The 22,158-nt window shown below is 38.8% G+C and overlaps 3 protein-coding genes across 7 annotated transcripts; 2 read left to right on the forward strand and 1 right to left on the reverse strand.

Annotated features, from left to right (window-relative positions):
• Positions 1–12: 12 nt before the first annotated feature.
• On the forward strand, positions 13–2,135 carry lyrm7 (LYR motif containing 7). The gene is made up of 5 exons (XM_044213383.1): positions 13–121; positions 347–419; positions 562–632; positions 1,404–1,485; positions 1,669–2,135. Exons 1-5 carry the CDS (start codon positions 104–106, stop codon positions 1,737–1,739), a joined length of 315 nt encoding a protein of 104 aa, XP_044069318.1. The 5' UTR covers positions 13–103; the 3' UTR covers positions 1,740–2,135.
• Positions 2,136–2,810: 675 nt separating this feature from the next.
• dync2li1 (dynein, cytoplasmic 2, light intermediate chain 1) lies at positions 2,811–9,983 on the forward strand. 2 transcript variants are annotated; one of them, XM_044213380.1, is made up of 13 exons: positions 2,811–2,959; positions 3,062–3,185; positions 3,310–3,344; positions 3,758–3,827; positions 4,219–4,307; positions 4,536–4,734; positions 5,093–5,161; positions 5,275–5,352; positions 5,532–5,611; positions 6,011–6,081; positions 6,251–6,348; positions 6,547–6,639; positions 9,698–9,983. In XM_044213380.1, the coding sequence occupies exons 1-13, from the start codon at positions 2,946–2,948 to the stop codon at positions 9,758–9,760; spliced, it is 1,083 nt and encodes a 360-aa protein (XP_044069315.1). In that variant the 5' UTR covers positions 2,811–2,945; the 3' UTR covers positions 9,761–9,983. The 2 variants fall into 2 exon arrangements, with proteins under 2 accessions (XP_044069315.1, XP_044069316.1); XM_044213381.1 differs by having other exon boundaries at positions 2,827–2,959; positions 3,067–3,185.
• abcg5 (ATP-binding cassette, sub-family G (WHITE), member 5) lies at positions 9,758–22,085 on the reverse strand. 4 transcript variants are annotated; one of them, XM_044213374.1, is made up of 15 exons: positions 21,945–22,079; positions 21,470–21,615; positions 21,087–21,208; positions 20,427–20,563; positions 19,161–19,259; positions 18,205–18,337; positions 16,996–17,135; positions 16,107–16,236; positions 15,763–15,976; positions 15,096–15,301; positions 12,519–12,657; positions 12,265–12,338; positions 11,919–12,030; positions 11,715–11,827; positions 9,758–10,796 (listed from the first exon to the last, which is right to left on the reverse strand). In XM_044213374.1, exons 1-15 carry the CDS (start codon positions 22,020–22,022, stop codon positions 10,612–10,614), a joined length of 2,028 nt encoding a protein of 675 aa, XP_044069309.1. In that variant the 5' UTR covers positions 22,023–22,079; the 3' UTR covers positions 9,758–10,611. The 4 variants fall into 4 exon arrangements, with proteins under 4 accessions (XP_044069309.1, XP_044069312.1, XP_044069310.1 ...); XM_044213377.1 differs by lacking the exon at positions 21,087–21,208 and having other exon boundaries at positions 21,945–22,085; XM_044213375.1 differs by lacking the exon at positions 21,945–22,079 and having other exon boundaries at positions 21,470–21,831.
• Positions 22,086–22,158: the final 73 nt, after the last annotated feature.

Here is a 22,158-nt window from a genome sequence, read left to right on the forward strand (position 1 = left end):
TACAGCGAACTCTCATTGGCTACAAGAACGCGTCATTTTAAAGTCTGCACTGATTGGTCACTGGTACTTCCTCCAATGCCGGAAGTGAGTTGAAGAAGTCAAAATGGGGACTCGTTTGAAGGTGAGGATGCGACATCGGCATGTTTATAAAAAATAACATTATTCAAACAATGTTTCCTTTTCCTTCTTTTAGCTGGTTTCATTACAAAAATATATGTTAGCCTGTTTTAAGACGTAGATAGCTAAAATGGCATGGGATTGTTAGTATCCACAGCTGCTTCAGTTCAAGTAACATCTCTGTCCTAGTGTTGAAGTTGCTAAAAGCTGAATGTCTGTATGAATGCAGGTCTTAAGCGCGTTTAAAGCGCTGCACAGAACAAGGATGGCTGTATTCAAAGATGATGACGCAGCACTGACAGGTGAGTTATGTAGTTGGTTCGTTTGATTTCCAGTAGAAGAACATAATGTGGCTATATCTTTGATGGATGATGTTTACCAACCAGCACTTACCAAACAGTACATAACTTAATGCATGCAACTATTTTTTCCCCCCTCACAAAGCTGCCAGGTTAAAGATCAACGAGGAGTTCCGGAAAAACAAAAATGAAACAGAAGAAGAAAACATTAAGAAGGTACAGTGAAAGTGCACCAGAAAGTGACATGGTTTGTATAGATTGTATATTTTATTTTGTACTTCGTCAGTAATGCCTTTAACCAAGTATGTGGATATGCCACTGTATTCTGTCATCATTGCTCTGGAGTCATGGATTGATTACCGAATAGGTCTCCCATGCACAGGCCCAGGGGTCCAATGAGTCAGGAGGCCACTGTACCTGAGCCTAAGTATAAAGTGACATTTCTTGTTGGAGAGTCCAAGAGTTCAGTCAAAAGTAGTAAATTACATTTTGCTCCTAATCCTGATCCAAGCACTTTTATATGGAGTATCTGACTATACAAAGTCCAATCTGATTTTTATTGTATTTCTTCCTACATAATTCACATTGGGGGCTACAATAAGCATACAATAAAATTAACAAAGCGATTTAAAGCTGATCGTAGTAGAGTAGCTCTGCATTACAGGTTTTCTTTCATGGTTTCCTAAAACGGGCAAACAAAAAACAGCAAAACAATGGCAGCACGCTCTGACACAGCGGCTTTGTCTCTCGAAACATGGTGCTGGATACTAGTTATCTGACAATAAAATTGAATTGAAAAAATGACAAGCAAATGACAAGCATCTCCAGCGTCATCAAATACTGAAGTTCAGGTGCAGTTTTCAAACACAGCAGCACTTTAGATTTATGTTTAACCTGCAAAATATGCAAAACAAAGTGGGTGCTGCTATGTACGAAGAGGGGCATTTTACACGTTTCTCTCATAATCCGACCCTTCTGCTTTTACAGATGATCAAAATGGGCTCAGATGTGGAAGTTGTTCTTCGAGAGACTGTGATCCAAATGGAACATAAAGGAAATAATACGCTCTGTATGTTACTGTTTTTCTCCTCTCTTGGCTTTTTCTAAAAAATTGGTACCATGGTAGAAAGTAACAGTGCATGCAAATAATATACAACTGGAATCTTGACTTCTCTCTTATCACATTTTAACTATATTTCTTAATGAGATATACTTGTTAAGTTCTCTCTCTCTCTCTCTCTCTCTCTCTCAGTGCTGCGACCCAGAGAGAGCCTTCTGCTAGAAAATGTACCCTATTGTGACCAGCCCAGGAAAGAATCATGACATCATGCCATCTGATTACATCTTTTTCAACAAAAAAGAGACTCATTATCATCCATTACCATCCATCTGCAATTTACCCAAATGTACCCAAAACAACATTTACGTTGTTCAGGATCTCCTGAACAAAGACCATTTTAAAGATCACATGGAGAAATGCCTGTTTTTGATTCACTGAAGATCTCAGCTGTTCCGCTTTATGAAACCTGTGCTTTAAACTGGATGGTGTAATTTCATGTACAGTATTTTATCAAATGTAATTTAGATGTGTTTTCATTTCATTAGGAAGTTTTGTTTTGTGCCTACTTTTCAGTAGCTTATGATTTAACTGAACTAGGGGGGAAATGTTAGTTGCTACTGAAAAAAAAGGTGTGTTCTGATTAAAGAGAAGTATTCGCAGACCGTCTCAGGTTTAATTTATTGTTCAAACCATTAAAAATGATAGATGGTTGTCGAAGATCACGACAACTCCCCATTAAAGATCTCAGAAAAATGTATGGCTACAATAGCTATCAGGGTGTCCCAGAATCAGTGATCACATTTTATTGGATTAATTACAATACATTACATCAGTGATAAAGTTGTGACGTTTTACAGGAGTGAAGGGTGAGATCTTATTTAAATAAAACAAAGATGTATATTAGGACATGTTTGGTGTCCAAGAGATAGTGCAACAAACCCAAGGATACAAGGTACTTATATGGAAATGTATTTTTCCCACACAGCCTAACAACTATGCTGAGATTCCCTGTTTATAAATGTAAGTGTCTTGTGTCCCCAGAATTTTGCACATAGATATACAGTCGTCTGTATGAGGAAAAACTACTGTAGGGTATAGAGTTGGCATTCTAAAGTTACTAAATTGCTTTATAACAGACACCCAGTTTGCGAGCATAAAAGACAAAAATGACATGCTTAGTTTTTTTAATGCAAAAAGCTATATTTAATATACCCATTAAGCATTATAAATGAGGTTTGTAAAAATCAATCATAATAGTTTAACGTCCCATGGAGCTAAAAAGTCTTACTTTGTTCTCATGTAGCCAGTACAAAGCAACGAAGGCAATGCATTTCCCACAATGCCCATTAAGAGGTAAAATTGATTACATCATCAAAATGCGCCGTTACTCTAGCAACGTTTGTAAAGGTTGCCTTCTGTTTTAGCCATTTAGCTAGCTTGTCAACTTTGTTTGTAAAATATCAAATTTGATGCCAAAAATAAGGTGAGGATCAGTTTGTATGCCCATGTTTATAATTTCTAACATTATCACACACATAACATGTTTTTTTCGAACAACGTGTCGCTTTTGTGTCGTATTTGTCAGCTCAGACACGCTATGGGAGCTGGCTGCGGCGGAGGTCCACAGTCGGGAGACTGAAGGTGGGGAGGAGGACGGAGGAGAGACGGTCAGTGAGAGGAGCGTGTTTCTGATGGGGAGCAAGGCTGGGGTATGTTACCGTCGTGCCAGACTACAGAGAGTACATTTATTGCTTTCTAATGGAAGCACCCTTGTCTTGTTATTAGCTACATAAGTTATAGCTAGTAACGTTAAGCTCACCTTTGTTTTGTCAGGGTAAAACGTCCATTCTCCTCAGATGTCTCGACAGGTGAGTATGTGTGTGGCCGAGGTAATCAACTATCATCTCAAAATGATTAAATCCCGCTTCGTGATTAAACCAAACCTGCTCTTAACGCTCTTCATATTATGGAAGCAGACTAATGTTAAAGAGACAGTTCACCCAAAAACAATTAAACATGCCAGTTATTGACAATAATGCTTTGAGCAGAATGTATATAAGATCAAAGGTCCACTTAGTAGCTCTCAAATCTTTCAGCTGCATCTCACGGTCTTCTTCGGATAATAGAGCTGACGACATGACACAAAATGACACCTGAGCCAACTCCATTCACTAAAAAAAGACCACGAGATTAGGTTGAAAGCACCAAAGGCTAGAAAATGGATCTTTTTGCTTAGATTATGTTGTTACACAACAATAATACTGTTTTTTTTATCCACCAGGGATGAACCATCCAAGCCGACTCTGGCACTGGAGTACACTTTCGGCAGACGGGCCCGAGGACACAACACAGTAAGGAAGCCCTGGACTCTTGGACACGTCTCTTAAAAAATGTGAAAAAGACACACAACTGATAATCCCGATGAGTTGTGACTGCCTCAGACCATGTATGTTTTATTTAAATTGACGAGAAGGAGCTGTGTGAAAAGTTAACCCTTGTAAAGAGCTACAAAAGAGTGTAAATCCATTCACCACAACTTCCAGTACTCCAACACATTGAGCACAATGCACCAGGCTCACTGTGAGAGTTGGTGTGTATATAGTGGTTTTCTATTACGCCAGTAAATACCTTGTTTCTTTGTAGTAAATGCTGCAGAAATGTATAATGTGTGTACAACTGCAAATAATGTGTAACTTGTAATGAGATGGTGTGATAAAACAGCCTGGTGGTTTTCTCTTTCAGTCCAAAGACATAGCCCACCTATGGGAGCTGGGAGGTGGGACCTCTTTGTCAGACCTGGTCCAGATCCCCATCACTCCTGTCAGCATTAGGTAGGTCACTTACACACATTCCTGAGGTCTTGTTGTCTCTTTCACAGTTGACTGTTTTTTCACAGTTGTGATATGTTTTGAATGTGAATATTATATATGTTTACTGTACGTGTATCTTTAAAATAAGTATGATTTTGAACAGCAGTGTAATGCCAGTAAAGGTGTGGAGTGTTTTCTTGGTCTACCTTCTTCTATGTATCCTACCAAGTCCTTCCTGTCTTTTCCCAGGTCTCTCTCTGTCATCCTCATTCTGGACCTGTCTAAACCCAATACCCTGTGGGGAACCATGGAGAAGCTATTACAGGCAGCACAAGCTCAGTTGGAGAAAGTCTCTTCCTTAGCACAACAAGCACAAAAGGCCAAACCTGGAGCCAAACACCAGACGCCTGTCCACTCGGCAGCACGCATCTTACCTAAAGACTATCCTGTAAGACCTCAGCTCATTACACTGGCTTTTAAATTAACATAATCTTTTGTTCAGTTCAGGGCAACCTACAGTAGCATATTTGAAGAGTTTTGAAATTCATGCTCCAGGCTCCTAGAAAATGCTTATGTGTCACAGATTAAAATGTGAAAACGCCAATGCTAACAAACTAAACAACTTGCTCAAAACCAGCTATTTTGATGTCAAAAGGAAAGTTCACTGAATCTCACCTCACAGTGTGGACAAAGTTGATATAATGTGATGTGTAAGGCTTTTCTTGTAAAAAGGTGATTCGTTGTTTTGTCCAGTGCAGACGTAAGATGGTACATGTATCCTGAATTAACTGTGACTCTGACCACAGGACAGGGAGCTGATCAGTCCCTTTCCTGTTCCTCTGCTCATCATTGGCAGCAAATATGACATCTTTCAGGTAAAAGTTACATTGGTGTACCTAGTCAATATTCTCACTTCATTTTCTTCTTGGATCCTGATATAATTTGTGTAACACATTTAGAGGAAGTTTTATTTTCATCTGTGTTGCAGGAATTTGACTCAGAAAAGAGGAAAGTGGTTAGTAAAACATTGCGTTTTGTTGCCCACTACTACGCAGCCTCTCTTATTGTAAGTGTCCAACATATTTACATTTAACATAACGTTTCAATAAAACAAACAGCAATTTGCACTATTTAATCTTTTTTGCTTTTCTTTCTATTGAATCTGTCCATTCTATCTACTGCTGCTGTTCCACTTTTCTTTTATTACATTTTTCTTTCTGTTCCTGTGCCTAATCTTTTCATCAGTTCACTAGCATCAAGTCAGAGAGCCTAATGTCAAAAACCAAAAGCTTCTTCTCCCACTTGGCTTTCGGTCTGGACAGAGGGTGAGCAGGATAACACAGCATTGTACACCAACTAGTAGTGGACTAGGAGTGGGACTGGCATTCTTTAGTTTTTTTTTAAAAACACAATTACCTTAGTGTTGTCACTAATACTTGGTAGATTTCCCAATTGCATTTCATATTTATACTTTACTAGGACAATAAGAAATTATATAATATACAGGTTTTCTCAAACATTTTGGGCCTATGATTTATACTCTATTTACTAGAGCTTTTCAAGAGACGCGAAATGGACTTTATACTGTAGAGAAGAAAAAATTTATTTCACACCTATTTAACTATTTCAAACAAAAATAAATTGTTGTGTATGTTACTGTACTATTGATTTAATGCTTTGGTCTAAGTTGTGCATTGTCTTGTGTTTTTTAATGTTGTGATCAGGAAAACTGTGTCCAGTGACTCCACCAAGCCTATCACCATTCCAGCAGGCTCTGACTCCTTCAGCCAAATAGGTGAGCACAGCGCCACCTGGCGGCCAAAAGCAGTAATGCATTTAAATGGAATTAAAATACTATTGCTGTGCTGTGTTGCAAGGCATGCATCCACCTTCTTCCTTGTCATTTGTTGACGTGAACAGGATTGTGTGATATTGTGTTTAAAATCATGCCCCTAATGCTTAAGGTTCCCCTCCTACTACTGATGTGGACATCACTTCTCTGCATGCCAAAAACCCAAAGGACCTCTGGAAGAAAGTCTACAAGCATGTCTTCCCCGAAGAGGTAGTTGAATCAGTGGTGGCACCTTTGTCTTTATCAGTACTGCAAAATTCAACTGGACATCATATGTCACACACAATGACTGTGTGTGTACGTAAAGTGTAGCACTCCTTATATTTATGCATGTTTACATGAACAAGAACCTCTGTAAACAGTCAATTTTTAATGTATTTCTTTCCACCTAACTGACTTTCTTTGCAGAATACCAGTGAGCAGAGGGAACTAAAGGATCCAGCCAAAGACCCACAGTACAGTGAGCCTCAGATTGATGCCATGAGAGCCCAGAAAGACCAGGTAACACATCTTGACCAATCACATGCTTGCGTTGTATTACTTTATAGCTGCACAGTTGTGATCACAAATGAATAGCATTATTATCACAAAGCACAACAATACACCAATGATTCTGTACAGACTGCTGACTCATGAGTTGGCAGGATGGTGATCAGTCAGTGTTCATCAGAAATTCCTGTTCACTTATCTGTACTTTATGACCCTGACCTTTGAGTAAGTATTGAGGAAGATAATAGATTTTAAAAACATTAAAGGTGAAATGAAGAGGATAAGTATGTACAATATACCGCTACGTTTTCTAGTTGATTTAAAAGGTTAGATTTAATGACATTGTGCTCAAGACTTTTAATAATGGTTATTTAGAACATTTTATTTTTAATACAATATGAACAATATGGTTTGTGAGGTCACATAGAAAACACATTAAATCAGTTGTTGACCTTCTACTGCCCAAGCTAAGTTGAATTAAATAAGAATAAATACACTTTATCAGAGAGACAAATAGATCTGCTGTTGAAGACTGTCTTGTGCACTCTGCTCCACACCTGTCTTAAACAACGCTAATGTTCCAGAGTAACTTTCTGCCCTCCAGTAACCTGTATGTAGTAGTGTTTCTGTCTCATTAACAGGCTGTAATATATGCTGTGGTTATAACCTCAGAGATAAGTAGTCTCCCCGCCGGCCTGTCCAAGTGCCACTCTGGCACTTGAACTATAGTAACCTGTTAGAGTCACACTGCTGAGTCTCACCTGAGGCTGGTCATCTTGCTCTGCCATTGGACGGCACATAATGTAATTGGTCTGGGTAACCAATAAGAGGAAAAGGGTGAAGGTTTATTCCAACTGAGTATAGAGAAAGGTCTTGAAGGCCTATTTGCATGTCAGGGTAGATTGTAAGATGATATCCTTCATGCAAACTGTATCCCTGTCTTATGTTGTGACACCACATGTTGATCTAAAAACATGTCTTGAATTTAACGTTTGGATATGAAGGTATTCATTTGATTGATGATCGTAGTAGACTTCCTGACCACTGAGTGCTGTGTCTACGATTCCACACAGGAGCATTCTTTAACAACCATAACAGTAGACTTTCAGCAGCAAGTAAAAAGATGAACTAGAAACTTACCTATTAATTTTCTTTCTTCTGAGATGTGCTTTAAGGCTCTCATTGAGGTCATAGATCAATTGGAAAATGGCCAGAAAATGCAGGATAATGTGGATTATAGTTATGATCTTCTTTGTGACTTTCGTATAAGGAAATGGATAAATATTGCGCTGTAAAAAAGGATGGTGTGAAGAAGTATTATAGAATAAAACAACCATATTGGAATAATGATTTAAATAAGTTATGGGTTAACCTGCGCTCAGCAGAGAACATGTTTATTAAGTGTAAGGACCAGAGCAAGAGAAGTAACTTAAAAAATGATTTTAAACGTTGTCAATTTAGGCTGAGATTGTTCAAGAGACATTTTAATAGAGGACAAACTCTCCAATTAGAGCAATTACAACTCAGCAATCCACGGCAATTTTGGAGGGAAATACATAAACTGGGTCCAAAAAAACAAAACAAACTAACATGATTTATGTAATAAAACAATTAAAAAAAACAAGAGTTTGCTGATGCTATCGTGCTGACCTGAATAATTTCTTGTATTTCAATGGAATTCAACTGGGTTCCTTTTTTTATTTGTTGCTCCCCCAATATTGTTAATGATTGATAAGAATTCAATCCGTTTACGTGTGGTGGGGGGCATGAACTTTTTTTGGCTTCTGAAAGGGGGCCATGGCAGAAAAAGTTTGAGAACCACTGCCTTAGCCCCAGTTTGTGCCTCTTATGTATTATCATTACAATCATGTCACAGAGCTAAGCATCTGTTTTTCTGGAAGATAAATCCCTGCCATCTTTCAAAAATCCCAGTCATTTAACAACAAGTACTGCAGTTTTGAAGGCATTTCTAGAATCTTCAGAATATTTTTCAATCCAGATCCGCTGTACGATATAAAACATTTTAAAAGTTGCGACTCTATTTCCTAATCCAAAAAGGATGATAGCCAGAGGTGACCCATCTCCCTACTCGAGAGGCACAAACTGAGACTAGGGTGCCCCATGAGTTTGGAGAGAGACAGCCTTGCAGAGCTTATAGCTGCCCTGTGGAGTTTTCTTGTAAACAAACAAAAGTTATGTTTACATTCGGTGTTACTCACCAAAACGCATTGTGTATATCGTTGAGGTCTAACAAACGTGATGAGTGCGTTAACTTACTCATAAAAGTTTGAAACCTGCATTGTTTACGAGCAAGCAGTCTTCTTTCCTGCCTTTGTCGGCACATTACTGCATATCTTGGCACACTACCTCCACCTGTAGATCAGTGGAATAATGTGACATAATGTGAAGTGCGTCCCAAACGGGGACCCACTCATAAAAAAATACACCATAGTGCTACTAGTGCTTAAAACTCCCAGGTTACCTTTTAAGTGAAAATCTATAAATGTATAGTATTATACACCCTTAAAAGATTTTAACCATAAGGTCACATCAATTTTCATCAATCCTTACTATATGACTATTATAATATGACTATATCAAAATATAACTCAGTAGAGAAAACTGCAGATTCCTGGGTAGTAAAACTACATGACAAAGTCATTACTGCATTTAATGCGAAATCAGAAAGAGTTTTTCAACATTTCTGTAGAATCAGAGTTCTCCATTACATGACGCTAGCCTGCCCTGCAAACCTACTTTTCCAAAGTCTAGACCAACTGGGGGAAATAGCAAAATAGCCCATGTGACCTGACTGGCTCCTGATGAAGCCTGAATTAATGTTTGATGTTTGGAGTCCTTGTTTGGATATGTGGTGTTCATCTAAATGTATCACATGTTTCTGTGCCCTATATCTACATTTGAATGTCTGTGGAGGAGAACAGCACCTTGTTTACCATTATGAGTTTGCATTATAGTGTATATCTGTGCAATTGCCTGCACTTTTTCATTGTACTTCATTAATATAGAAAAAGTGTAATCTTCTCTCTTTCTGTCTGCATGTCTTTTTCAGGAGTTGGAGCAGTATAAGAGAAATGCTGCTAAGTCATGGAAAGGACTAGAGCTGGAGACATGAGAAATAATCATTTATGGTCACACATACACCACATATTAATGTAAATACAGTAAACATTTTGCATTATTTATTTTCTTTTGTGTCATTTTGGTTTTTTTACTACTAATTCATACAACTTGCATAACTACAGATTTTTTCTCAAACGATTTTAAACAGAACAAAACTATTTGTATACTGATGATAAAATGTGTTCTAAAAAATAAACAATTTTACATTATTACAATAGGCATCACTTTCTATTCATGATGCATTACAATCACAATAATTAAACAAAAAAGGTGACATTTTAGAAATATTGTACTTTTTACTCCACTGCATTTATTTGATACGTTGTTACTAGTTACTTTGCAGATTCTGATTAATAACACAAAATATAATCAACAAATACATTATGATGTATTATTATGGATAAAGATAAGACTTTATTGATCCATTGGTGAAATTCAAGCTACCTTGCAGTATATATAGTAAAAAATAAGCTCAACCTTTACCAGCTGCAACATTAAAGTAATGTATACATTAATGCATCAATAATCATAATCCAATAGTATAATATGCATTATTATGAAATGGGCCATTCTGCATAATGAATACTTTTACTTTTTGTACTTTAAGTGTATTTTGATGCTAATACTTTTGTACTTTTCCTTGCATGCAGGACTTTTACTTGTAACAGAGTATTTCTACACTGTGGTGTTGCTACTTTTACTCAAGTAAAAGAAGAGTACTTCTTCCACCACTGATAACATCGTACTGTAAATCTTTACTCTAAATGTGTTTTAGATCTTCAGAACCAAACTCAGATTAGCTTCCTGTTTAAACAGAAGATTCTCCCACACATGTCTGTAGTTTTAGTGATGTACAAGCTTGTCTCTGATCTTGAAGCTGATCATGCCCAGCAGCAGGAGGGCAGGGAGGAAGGAGTAGAGGAGAACAAAGTCTAGTGTGTATCGGGACAGAGCGCCAGGATAGCCCTCATCAATGATCTGACTGCCCTGAGTGATCAGACACGCTCCCGGCAAAGGTTTGGAACTATCTGCAACAACACACCAGAAAGAAAGAGTTAACAACTGTCTGGTTTTTAAGACACAGCTTCAGTTCCCAAAACAGCAATGAGTATCCTTTAATCTGTCCTGCCAAGCATCCTTAAACACCGAACTCATACTTTATAATTCAACCTTAATAATCAGAGCATTAGCAGAATGATAAAATGTGCAATTGATAAAAAGAAATCACTGATTGCTGATAATCTTTTATCAGTCATCACATACAGTACTAGTTAAAGCATTGATAAAAGATTAAAGACAATAGTGAATCAGCTGTGAATTACATTTCCTGAATTGTTAATATGATCCAGGACTAGATTTTCCTACAGAGGCAAAACATTCCCAGTGTCCTCTACAGGTAGTGATGTCAAGACCAAGTAGTTTAACTTTTACAGCATCAAACACTTTGTATTCATAAAATACCACAAATCGCCACCCTATTCAAAATGTTGTAACAGGTAGAGAGTGACAAAAATAGTGTTTACACATCACATAGTCTGTGAGCTGTAAATAGTTAAATTATTATAGTAACGGCTCCCTTTTCATTCTCAGGCTAGGTGGACACAGAGGATGGTCCCATGGTAAAAACAACTGGTAACACTTTATTTGGATAGTCCGCCTACAGATAGTTTACAGAGTATTTGTAACATTTCAACTGTTTAAGTTTGTCTGTAGATGTTTTACAGATTATCAATATATATGTGACAATTCATGAACATACCCTAACCAAGTTGTTTTTTTGTGCCTAATCCTAACCAAACCTTAACCACAGTGGTATATTATCATAAAAGGATTTTATTTGTGAAACAATTGAATTGTTGAATCTCAACTAATGTCGAAATGTTACAAAAACTCTATAAACTATCTGTAAGCGGACTATCCAAATAAAGTGTAATCAAACAACTTACTGCATGTGAAGTCGAGTCCTTGGAACTCAGTGACGATGAGCAGCTCACAGCTGTACTTCTGGAAGGTCAGGTAGCTGAGCCACTGGAAGACCACTGGCATCTGCTGGGTGCTTCTGTTAAGAGGAAGAGGAGAGATGAAGGTGTGTTGCCGGTAGCATATCTCTATTATTACTAATTAAATAAAAAACATATTTGGTGTCTCACCTTAGAAAGCCAGATCCCACCAAGATCCCTGCAATATTGAGCAGAGCAACTCCAGTATTGACCATGTTAGGGTCTTGGACCACTCCTAATAACACCACAGTCAGCAACTCACCTGAGGAAAAGAAAAAAAAACATACAAATAAATACACTTGACACTGTATAATGATATTTCTTAAACACTGAATATTTAAAGTCTATCCCTGTCAAAGAGCTGGCAGCAAACTAGTTATGAAGACAAAAGTTTTAAGAGTTATAGGATATGAATCATGGAGATAAGCAGACTAGCCATATCCCTATTATGTACGTTGTATAATTTGGATAATTCCCCTTAATCTTATCAAGTCACCTATAATATGTGGCACCAGGACTACAGCAGTGAAACACAGGAATCGCAAGATGTCAGGGTGCATCCCCACCGTCCTGAGAGGAAAGCCGGCAGGGACAAAATGGAAGCGACAAAAGAAGAGTTATTGCTGAGAGAGATTGAGTTTAAGTTGACGCTGCACATACAGAATATGAGATCAATTAAATCCTTGAAGGTGGTTGAATATGCAGCGTGCATCCCCCCCAAACAGAAACACATACACACTTACTACCCACCAATAAAGGAAGGAGGTGAAGATGAAAACACTCAGGATGCTGAAGGGCAGGATGTGGAAGATGTAGGCCAAGAACATTTGCCATTTACTGTACAGGCCATCCTGACTCTCCTGATCACTGATGGCTCGCAACGCCGGGACTGATAGAGAGAGTGAGACAGAGAGAAGGAGAGAGAGCAGATAATGTGGGGAGTGGGAAAGAGGAGAAAAATGTTAATAATGAAAGCCCATGAAGATGTTAAATGACTGCAATAAATAAATATGCTACAAATTGGGGGGAAAAAATCACCCTATTGTACACATTATTATGGTAAATTAGGGTTATAAAGACCAGAGAAATGTACTTAATTAATAGGATTAGTATTTGATACTTAAAACACTTAAACTTATATAGCGATCATTTATAGACCCCGGCGGGATGGGGAGAGGAGGGCTTTGTGTTTACATTGATGGTGTTTGGTGCTCAAGCGCAGTCAAAGTAGATGGACACTGTTTCCAGATGTCAAGCATTTCATGTGAAGATAATATTCATATTATTTTTTTCACTATCTTGTTGCTGCAGTCTTGCATTCCCCCAGATGCAAATTCAAAAAATGCACTGAATTATTTCCTTGGTGTATACGTGTATGTATGTATGTAAATAACTGTAGGATATATTGTATGTGTGTAGCATGAAGGGACTACTAACTTAATTTCGTTGTACAACCTTGTGTTGTATAATGATAAATAAATGACCTTGTACCTTGTATAGTGAAACTTGAGTGTGACAAGAGAAGCATAATTAAATAATGCAAACGAATAATGCATGTTGCTCCATCCCATCACTAAAACCACTCCCATGATGACCAAAGGCATCCAGGAGTCTGTTCCAAGAAGCCAGTGTACTGATTTTTGTTAATATCAAGGTCAGTATGACATCCCCAATCACTACCACGGGCTGTTTGGGTGCTTATGGAGTGCTTTTAATTACCTTTTAACTCTAGTGTGACTTCTGCTCAGACCAGTGTCTTATCATCTCTTATCCTCAGTATCTGCCAGAGCCCTAAAGATTTTAGACTCAGCTGATACCCGAAGAAGACAGTGAAGAGATAATCACCCTATACAGCCAATATCCTTCAAAGGTTCTTGTCTATAACATCTTTTAACATACACCTTATGTATGAAATGAATGTTATTATAGAAGATTATATTAAGGCCTTATTGCCAAACTTTTCAGTGTGTATTTGATCTTTCTTAACCTTTTTTTTTGAAAATACTAAGTTATAACACAATATACAGAAATAAACTTCACAGCATCCTAAATTAATCTTATTTGTAAAATCCCCAATAGGAATCACATAAAGCTCACACCCTAAAAGCAGTATAAAATCCACAATGATTTGAGAGAGAGACCAGTGTTTGTAGTTTGCAGTAGGTCATGCAGGGCAGAGTGAGTTTGAATGAATTGAGATTCAGCTTTGTTTAGCTGTTTCTCTCTCTTTCTCTGTTTAGATACAATATATGTGTGATAGTTTGTCTGTATTTGAGGTTACCTGAAGTCACAGAAGCTGCTATAAATACTAACCATAAACTGGTTTAACACAAATACATGCACACACTGATAATATAGACAGTGTAGGTACTGTAGGTAAAAAGGCACTTGGGTTCATTGAGCTCTAAATGGAGTGAAGGTCAATTAGATTGACTAAAACTGCAAATGCAAACTAAAGGACCTCTCTAACAACCGTGTAAAGCAAATAACAAAAGGTTACACATATGTAATCTTTATGCAAACACTCCTTAAATTAAAGATATTCTAATAGACTCATCATCTTTTACTTTGACCTAAGAGAGGTACTAAAAGTACAAGAAGTCTCTTCAGGCACTGTTTCACCAAGCAAAATCCAAGCTAGACTTTACACATTTTTGCTGATGGGAACAAAAATCCTGCAGACAGCAGACCCCTTTCATTTACTGAACAAGAGATAAGCGGGCTTACACAGCTGAGATAAAGACATTTTGAAACATGCTGTTTAACAAAGATAATAGATCACTTTTACTCAGGTGATAGACCACCTGAGCACTTCAGAATTTCCCTGAAGTCATTGTATCCACCTCGCGTAGATATTTATTGGGTGATGTTATCAGACACATACGCATTACACATTAGATGGAATATAATGTCACAAAGACATGTAACATCTGAAATATGGTAACTCGCTTCACAGTTACAACTTGATTTATGTTTCCAGTTATTATTTCCAAGCATGTTAGCAATTTAATTGCAAATCTGAGACCCAAGACTCAATGGTGTCATACCAGTACAGCACAGAGCTGCTTCATAGTTATGTTTTAGTTTAGTTTTTGAATGAGGACCCCTCTTTCAAAAACAACAACCTTGGGTTTTCAGGTTATTGTGTCAATTTCTGTCCAATTTAATTTTATTTTATTGTTTATGGGAATATGTACAGCATATGAGTGCTGCTTGAAATGTAGCAGTGTACTACAATAAATGTGTCACTTTTAAGTCAAATTGTTGGAAAAACCAAAAACCTGGAGTAAAATGTATGTACAGATGTATGGTGTTGGTGGAACTCACAGAGAGCTACAGCATTCAGCATGCCAGTGTAGGGCGAAGCACCAACGCACTGATAGATGATGCCAATGCGATCCTGCACAGCACCCTTGTTGACGTCATTGTCTAAATGCATCACAAAGAAGGCCACAAAGAGACCGTAGATCAGGTTCTGGGACAGACGCATCAGAACACCCATCCTGTCTCTGGACAGGTTTCTTGTCGTCCGCCTATACACAAAACACACATGGAAATGAATGTAAACACACACAAGGGCACACATGTCCTCAGGTATATATTCATAAGACAACACACAAAGGGCAGGAGGGAGAATTGTGCAAATGAGAGAGACAGAAAAGAACTAATAAGAGATCAGACATACAGTAGAGAGCAAACAGGGAGGGAATTAGATGGATGAATAATGGGTAATCTTTTGCTGATCCTGGTCGTATTTGAGAACAAGAAGCTCTTGAACTGCCTAATGGAGGGATGATATTAATATGAATTCCACATCTTAAAAAAGTAGTGAGAGTTATATTCATTTACAGTTTTAAATGCAAACAGAAGCAGCTAAGTACTCACGAAGAAAGAAAGAATATCTAATAATTTCTGTGGTAGGCAGTAAACAGTTATTGTCCTGACAGATGATGTCTACACACACAAGAGGGCTGAAGACTCGCTCAGCACTGACCTGAGCAGAACTTCAAGTTTGGCTGCACTGCTGGGTGACTCTTTGCTCTTAAAGGGGATGGCTGGCTTGTCTGCCCGCTGAAGGCTCTGCTCCATTTTTCGCATCATGCTCTGGTAGATGGCAGACCTCTGATAGGATGAAGTGATCTCATGCATGCGACTGAAGGTGGCTGCCTCCCTCTCACTGCTGCGGGTGTCCACTGAGGTGAAGTCAACTGTTTAACATCACAGCAATTGGAATATTTTAATGTCCATGCCATGCCGACTTCATTCTTTTACATACTGTATATTCTCAAGATGTACTTATTTTTTTATTTATTTGTGTTTCAACATATCATACAGTACCATAGATGTCAAAGGGGTTGCAGTAGTCTGGACACTCATATCCACATTGGCTGAAGAAGTCCACCATCTCTTCTGGCTGCCCACAGAACACCAGCTCTCCACGGCTCATTATAGCTATCCTGCTGAACACCTGGGGTAGAGACACACACACACTAATTAATAGTTTAATTTCATCAGCAAATACCTATCAACTGAACTACAACACATGATCTTCTGTCTTGGTAGAAAATGGTGAGCTTTTCAGTATTAAAGGAAAGGGTTCACATTTTTTCAAGTTTTTCGATTTTCAAGTCTGAAAACAACACTCAAATGCCATTAAAATAGTTTTCGATTGCTGTAATTTTTTCTCCTGACCATAATGGCCGAGAAGAGATGTCTTCCTAATTTAATTCTAATGTAAGAGATGGAGAACAAAATCCACAGTCCTCGTTCTGAGTAAAAATTACTTCTAAAGTTCAGCTGAAGTTAATACAAGGCTTCAGCAGTCTGAGTTAGACAAAGTGTGAGTCTCCCAAAGTTAGTGTTTTTAATAAAAATTCCCCTCTGTGTTTCTATTCCTCTACTGCAGCTCAGCAAGGAAACAAAGAAAGGAAATTACATACTTAAAAGGTAGTAAATTGATTTGACTAACTCAGACTGCTGAAGCCTCATAGTAGCCTGAGCTTCACTGAAGGAGGACTGTGGATTTTGTCCCCCATCACTTCCATTAAAATTGCATTAGAAAGGGATCTCTTCATAGCCAGTATGGACAGGAGGAACAATTTGCACAACCAAAAACTGTTTCAATGTACATATGGGCATGTGGGTATTGTTTTAAGACAGATTTTCAAGGAAGTTTCAGTCAATTAGTCACTCTTTCTCCTTTATTCAGTTTAACTTGAAAACCCACCCTGAAGAGTTCGGAGCGTGGTTGGTGAATGGTTACTATGACGACACGGTTCCTCCTGGCCAGCTCTGCTAGCAGCACCACGATCTGATTGGCGGTCATGCTATCCAGGCCAGTGGTCGGCTCGTCCAATAGGATCACCCCTGCAATGACATCATCACCCCCATGCAGGCTTGTCCCACATTGAAACATCGAGAACAAGAGAAAAGCAGGACAATAACTTTTTTCTTCTTTTAAGTTGGAAACTTTTAAGTGCACTTTTTATTAAGTGGCACATGCATGGCTCTCAACGGGGCCAACTTAACTTGTGAAGATAAGTGAGTTCTTTTTTTTGTTAATTACTCTAATTAGGACAATTAAAAGATTGCCTCTTTGCATTATGAAAGCAGAGCGGAATTAGCAGATGCTTTAATTGTGAGATTAATTCATTTCCTGGTTGATTGGAGAGGCAGCGAATGGAAACTCCTCATTACTCTGTGTGTGATTCTGTGTGTGTGTGTGTGTGTGTTCATGGCCATTCTAATCCTGAATGAGGACTGAGACCCTTCATCCTCCCTGGAGGACTGTAGACCTGATAAACTACACCTGGGATGAGCACAGACACACTCACACACACACACACACAGAGGTGGGTCTCTGCTCATTCCCTTCATGGTGTGATAACCCAGTCTTTCATTACTCTTCTCGATCTCTCCCTCTGTCTCTGTCTCTGTCCTTTCCTTATTCCTCTCGTACTTAGATCCATTTGTTTTTCAGTGTGGACTTCTGAAACTCTTTGGGGAGAGACGGGTCTTGTGGTGAACTTTCTTCTGTTCTCAGGATGGCACAGTCCTGTCTCCAGTCCTGTTGCTTCCAACAGTATATGTGTGAAATATCATGTGTTGCAATATGCAATAACTTACTAAACAGAGTGTGCAAAACATTAGGGACATCTTTCTGATATTGTGTCACAGCCCCTTTTGTATAATCCTTGTCCCATGTGTCTCAAAGCTTAAAAAATCACCTCTAATGCTTCAATTTATCTACGCCATATCTCCTCAATTGAGTTCCAGAAAGCCTTAAGAATTTAAGGGACAATGGCTTTTGTCTCGATTCACCTCACCATCATGATTTAAATTTGCAGAATTAGCAACCTTTGGAAGTCTGATGTTCGTGAAAAACAGATAAAATTGTATTTCTCCTCACACATATCCCAGCTGCAGAGGTACTCACTTGGGTCATGAAGTAGCTGGCTGGCGATGGAGACCCTCCTCCTCTCGCCCCCAGAGATCCCTGGGAAAACACGACCTCCAATAACACTGTGAGCCACATGACTCAGACTCAGCTCAGCCATCACCGCCGACACCTGCACAGAGGTCAAGGGTCAGGTGACAAGAGAATTACTACTACTAACAAGTCAGCTGACAAAGGCCCACTGTAAATAATGTACTTGCTAGTTCTAGTTAGTGCACTTGATTAGTAGTAGGAATAGTTTCTGGGTGAAGGACAGGGCCAGGAGGTTTACATTTGCTTTGGATCAAAACAGAATAAGGAAATATCAAAATAAAGAAAATAGGATAAGTTCTACATTTTTACTTAACTTACTTTACTTAACTCTAAGTTTAAAGCAGTTTCTTGAAAGCTGCCTTGACAGTTGCACAATTTTGACCCTTTTTGACAAAACATGCGAGCTGTCATCCATCGTTACAGGTAGATTTTACCAAAACAGTATGCACACCAGCTGGATGAGTTTAGGTGCTGTAAGCAAGCAGACCTAGTACTGATGACTGGCTGAAGCAAAGGACACATTGGTGCAATACAGATGCTAGTATACTTATATGTATGCATTAGGGGACACGGGTTACAAGGAATATCCATCTCATTTGACCTTTGAATCTTGTTTACATGATCTTGATGATGAACTTTCTCTGAACTGTGATATAGATAGCCAAATATACAGCAGAATATCAGTATATTAATACAGAAAAAACTTAATCAACATCTTCTAATAAGCGCTAATGCTGCTGAAAACCAACATCCTAATTGATACAAATTCCGTTTCAAGAATCATCCCCTCTGGTTCTCCATCTGTCTCCTTTTTGTATTTTCTCTAGCAGGGAGAAATGACAGGTTTAAGCTAAAGAAAACTAATAAGAGTGGACAGAGCAGAAGAGGCTCTCAAAAGTCACCTTCTTCTTGATAGCTTCGGCTGAGTGTTTCCGCAGGGCCAGCTGGGCTGTGTAGGTCAGAGTCTCCTCCACTGTCAGATAACTCAACAAGTTATCACTCTGGAAAAGAAAGAGACAAACAAAAAGTAAGAAAAGAAACAAGTAAGAGATGCAGTGAGGCATCTCATGGAATCTTCCTCATGGTTTACTTACAAGGAGATGAGAAAGACTATGGATTTACACTGAGGAAAGGTTAAGACAATGAAAAATACACTGCTACAGTACTAGTGAAATGACAGTTATCTCCACCAAGAAGCATATACGATCACCTCCGTCTTTGTCAGTAATCAAACTACAGTATATCTTGAAACTAAATGGTGTGACTGGCATGAAATTCGCTGTTAAAAGTGTAGATTTAGTGTATCTTTACTGCACATCCCTGCTCTCTGAGTACATCCATATAGGACACATACAGCAGTATACTGTGTATTTGTATGTTCATATATGCGTGTGCAAATCAACTGTAACATACCTTATGCCCAGACATATATACACACACACACACACACACACACAAACACACATACACACATTCATAGCTTGAACCTGCTGAACCTGCTGCCTGCCTCAATTAACATGTGGCGCCTCCCAATCCCACTTCTCCTTAGTCTCTCATCTGAATGACTTTAATATCAGGAGCTCATATCACCTCCTCATCTACAGCTTAGCAGGGGAAGTTAATGACGAGGCTTAGAGAGCAGAGGGGGGTGTTATCAGCGAGAAGAGAGAGATGATTTGAAAGGAAGCAAGGCCAGTTTTAAGCCAGTGTTTTTAATTCAGGCTTTGGATACACTTGAGCACCTCTCATTGAGAGATTAAGTGTATGAGGAGGCTAGCAAGGGTCTTTAGTTAATTTCATCCAGAGGCCAGGGCAACCTTTTCAAGAGTTTTTGCAAAATGGTGTGTGCTCATTGAGTTTGTGGTTTGGTATTTATTCCTGTTAACCACATACAACTTAAATACATACAAACGAAAAGTTTAACATGTGCTAAACACGATTTGTTTAACACTGCATCTTTAAACATTGTTATAGATCATGAGGTAGTCTTGAGAGCAGTTCTGCAGTTATATGCTGCAGTTTGGAAGAGTCATTTCACAAACAACTGGTTCCAAGAAAACACAGCTAAAGGCTGAGAATATCTAGAAAACTGTATTTATTTCTTGAGGTTACGAATAACTGATTGTCTGTGTTTATATACTGTATGTTTTGGTGTTTCTGTGTGTTACCTGCAGAACATAGGAGAAGCAGTCCTGATACTCTTCTCTCTTCATTTTCCTGCCGTTAATGAAGACCTCACCCAACAGTGTACCACAGTTTCCAATCCTCCCCGAGATGGCATCCAACAATGTGGTCTTTCCTGAGCCTGTACAATGCAGTGCAAGTGCATGCACACACACACACACACACACACACACACACACACACACACACACGGATACACATGTACATACAGTAAAAAACAGGGTAAAATTTTAGATTGGCTAACAGAAGGATTCTCCATACACATTAATCCCTGTGTGCTGCAGCAGGACTTTCTTTTCTGGATCTGTCTGTTTTATTTTTGAATGAAGACTGTTGCCTAATTTTTAATAATAGTTTTCCCCAGTGTTCATACTGGCCCCTGAACCAGGATCCTGAACAACACATTGACCACTCTCACACTCTAATCTTAACTAGTTAATTTGACCTTTAACCTAAATAAAAGGTGCTACCACATTGTCTTTATTCTGAGTTCTGAGTAACAAAATCACTCAGAACAGTATTAGATCCATTTCCATTAAAGATTGATCTTACTGTGTGTTTCTAAAAATATCCAATTTATTTTAATTACTTAATTTTTTGTTGAGTTTAAACACTTTGCTCTTTGGACTGAGCTAAGTGCAAACCTGAATTGCCCAGTATGCCCATGATCTGCCCACTGTCTACGTGGAAGGAGACATCACTGAGGATCTGACGAGTCCATCGCTTCCTGTAGGAGGGTAAGTCCCACCACGGACCCACTCGCTCACTGGGACACGCAAACACACACACACACACACACACACACACACATACAGGGACATTTTTAACATCTGTATTTTAACATTCCCAGAATCAATTTCCACTGTGAAAATGATCATGAACAATTATAGATAATTTCAGCCCAAACCTGCCTGTATGTATGCATAATAATATAACATAATCTCCATATCTGTATAATGTCATCTAGTTGATTCTCATCTGTCTCTCAGTCATCCTCTTGTACACCGTCTGTGTCTGCAGCATTTACCTGACTGTGTAGGAGATCTTGCTGACGCTGAGACAGCAGGAGGGCTCTGATCGCTCCTCTCCACCGTCCCTCCGTACATCCCTCTTCACCTCCGACACAAACTTGAAGGACTCGCTAACTTTGGTCCCGTTCTCTGGCTCCACTGCCTGCATGGAATAAAATCTGTTCATGTCTCCGGCCATTCTGCTACTCCAAACAACAACCGTATCGAGTCTGTCTCAGATCAGTTTGTTCATATCCACACGACTCATCTACAGCATGCGAAACTCTAAAGTTGAGTCGTCTTACATGCCCAGACTTTGTTTCTCTGTACCCATTCCCTGTACAGAGCAGCAGTGCTAGAGCAGTGGTGTCTCTCAGGTACCATAAACACACAGTGAATGTTGTGTTATCTCAGAGAACTTTGATCTGGAGTTGTACAAAGAAGACACAAAAAACACACATGCTGAGTAGATTGACTGGCTGTCAGTCTCACCTCAGTCCTCAAACTGTGCGCTGTGACCAGAAAAGCTATGACTGACAGGACAGAGCAAATGAAAAACTGATGTGACATGAACTTGGACACTTTGAGAGAGAAGGCTTGTGAGCTGAGACAAGAGAAGATCTTCAGCCGGACTGGAGTCAAACTATCTAACAGAGAGAAGAAACGGAGAACAGGGGAATAACAGGAGAGCAAAAAAGGCAGATAC

Source organism: Siniperca chuatsi, linkage group LG11 (genome assembly GCF_020085105.1).
Source record: "Siniperca chuatsi isolate FFG_IHB_CAS linkage group LG11, ASM2008510v1, whole genome shotgun sequence".
Taxonomy (NCBI): domain Eukaryota; kingdom Metazoa; phylum Chordata; class Actinopteri; order Centrarchiformes; family Sinipercidae; genus Siniperca; species Siniperca chuatsi.

Bases quoted from the DNA above. Each gene is read 5' to 3' on its own strand.
- lyrm7 (XM_044213383.1), top strand. The intron at 420-561 runs GTGAGTTATGTA...CCCCTCACAAAG, and splicing joins TGATGACGCAGCACTGACAG to CTGCCAGGTTAAAGATCAAC. The intron at 1,486-1,668 runs GTATGTTACTGT...TCTCTCTCTCAG, and splicing joins TAAAGGAAATAATACGCTCT to TGCTGCGACCCAGAGAGAGC.
- dync2li1 (XM_044213380.1), top strand. The intron at 6,082-6,250 runs GTGAGCACAGCG...CTAATGCTTAAG, and splicing joins TGACTCCTTCAGCCAAATAG to GTTCCCCTCCTACTACTGAT. The intron at 6,349-6,546 runs GTAGTTGAATCA...CTTTCTTTGCAG, and splicing joins AGCATGTCTTCCCCGAAGAG to AATACCAGTGAGCAGAGGGA.
- abcg5 (XM_044213374.1), bottom strand. From the start codon at position 22,022: ATGTCACATCAGTTTTTCATTTGCTCTGTCCTGTCAGTCATAGCTTTT. The intron at 21,209-21,469 runs GTAAATGCTGCA...TGCGTGTCCCAG, and splicing joins AAGATCTCCTACACAGTCAG to TGAGCGAGTGGGTCCGTGGT. The intron at 15,977-16,106 runs GTACTGTATGAT...GATGTTAAACAG, and splicing joins CAACCCCTTTGACATCTATG to TTGACTTCACCTCAGTGGAC.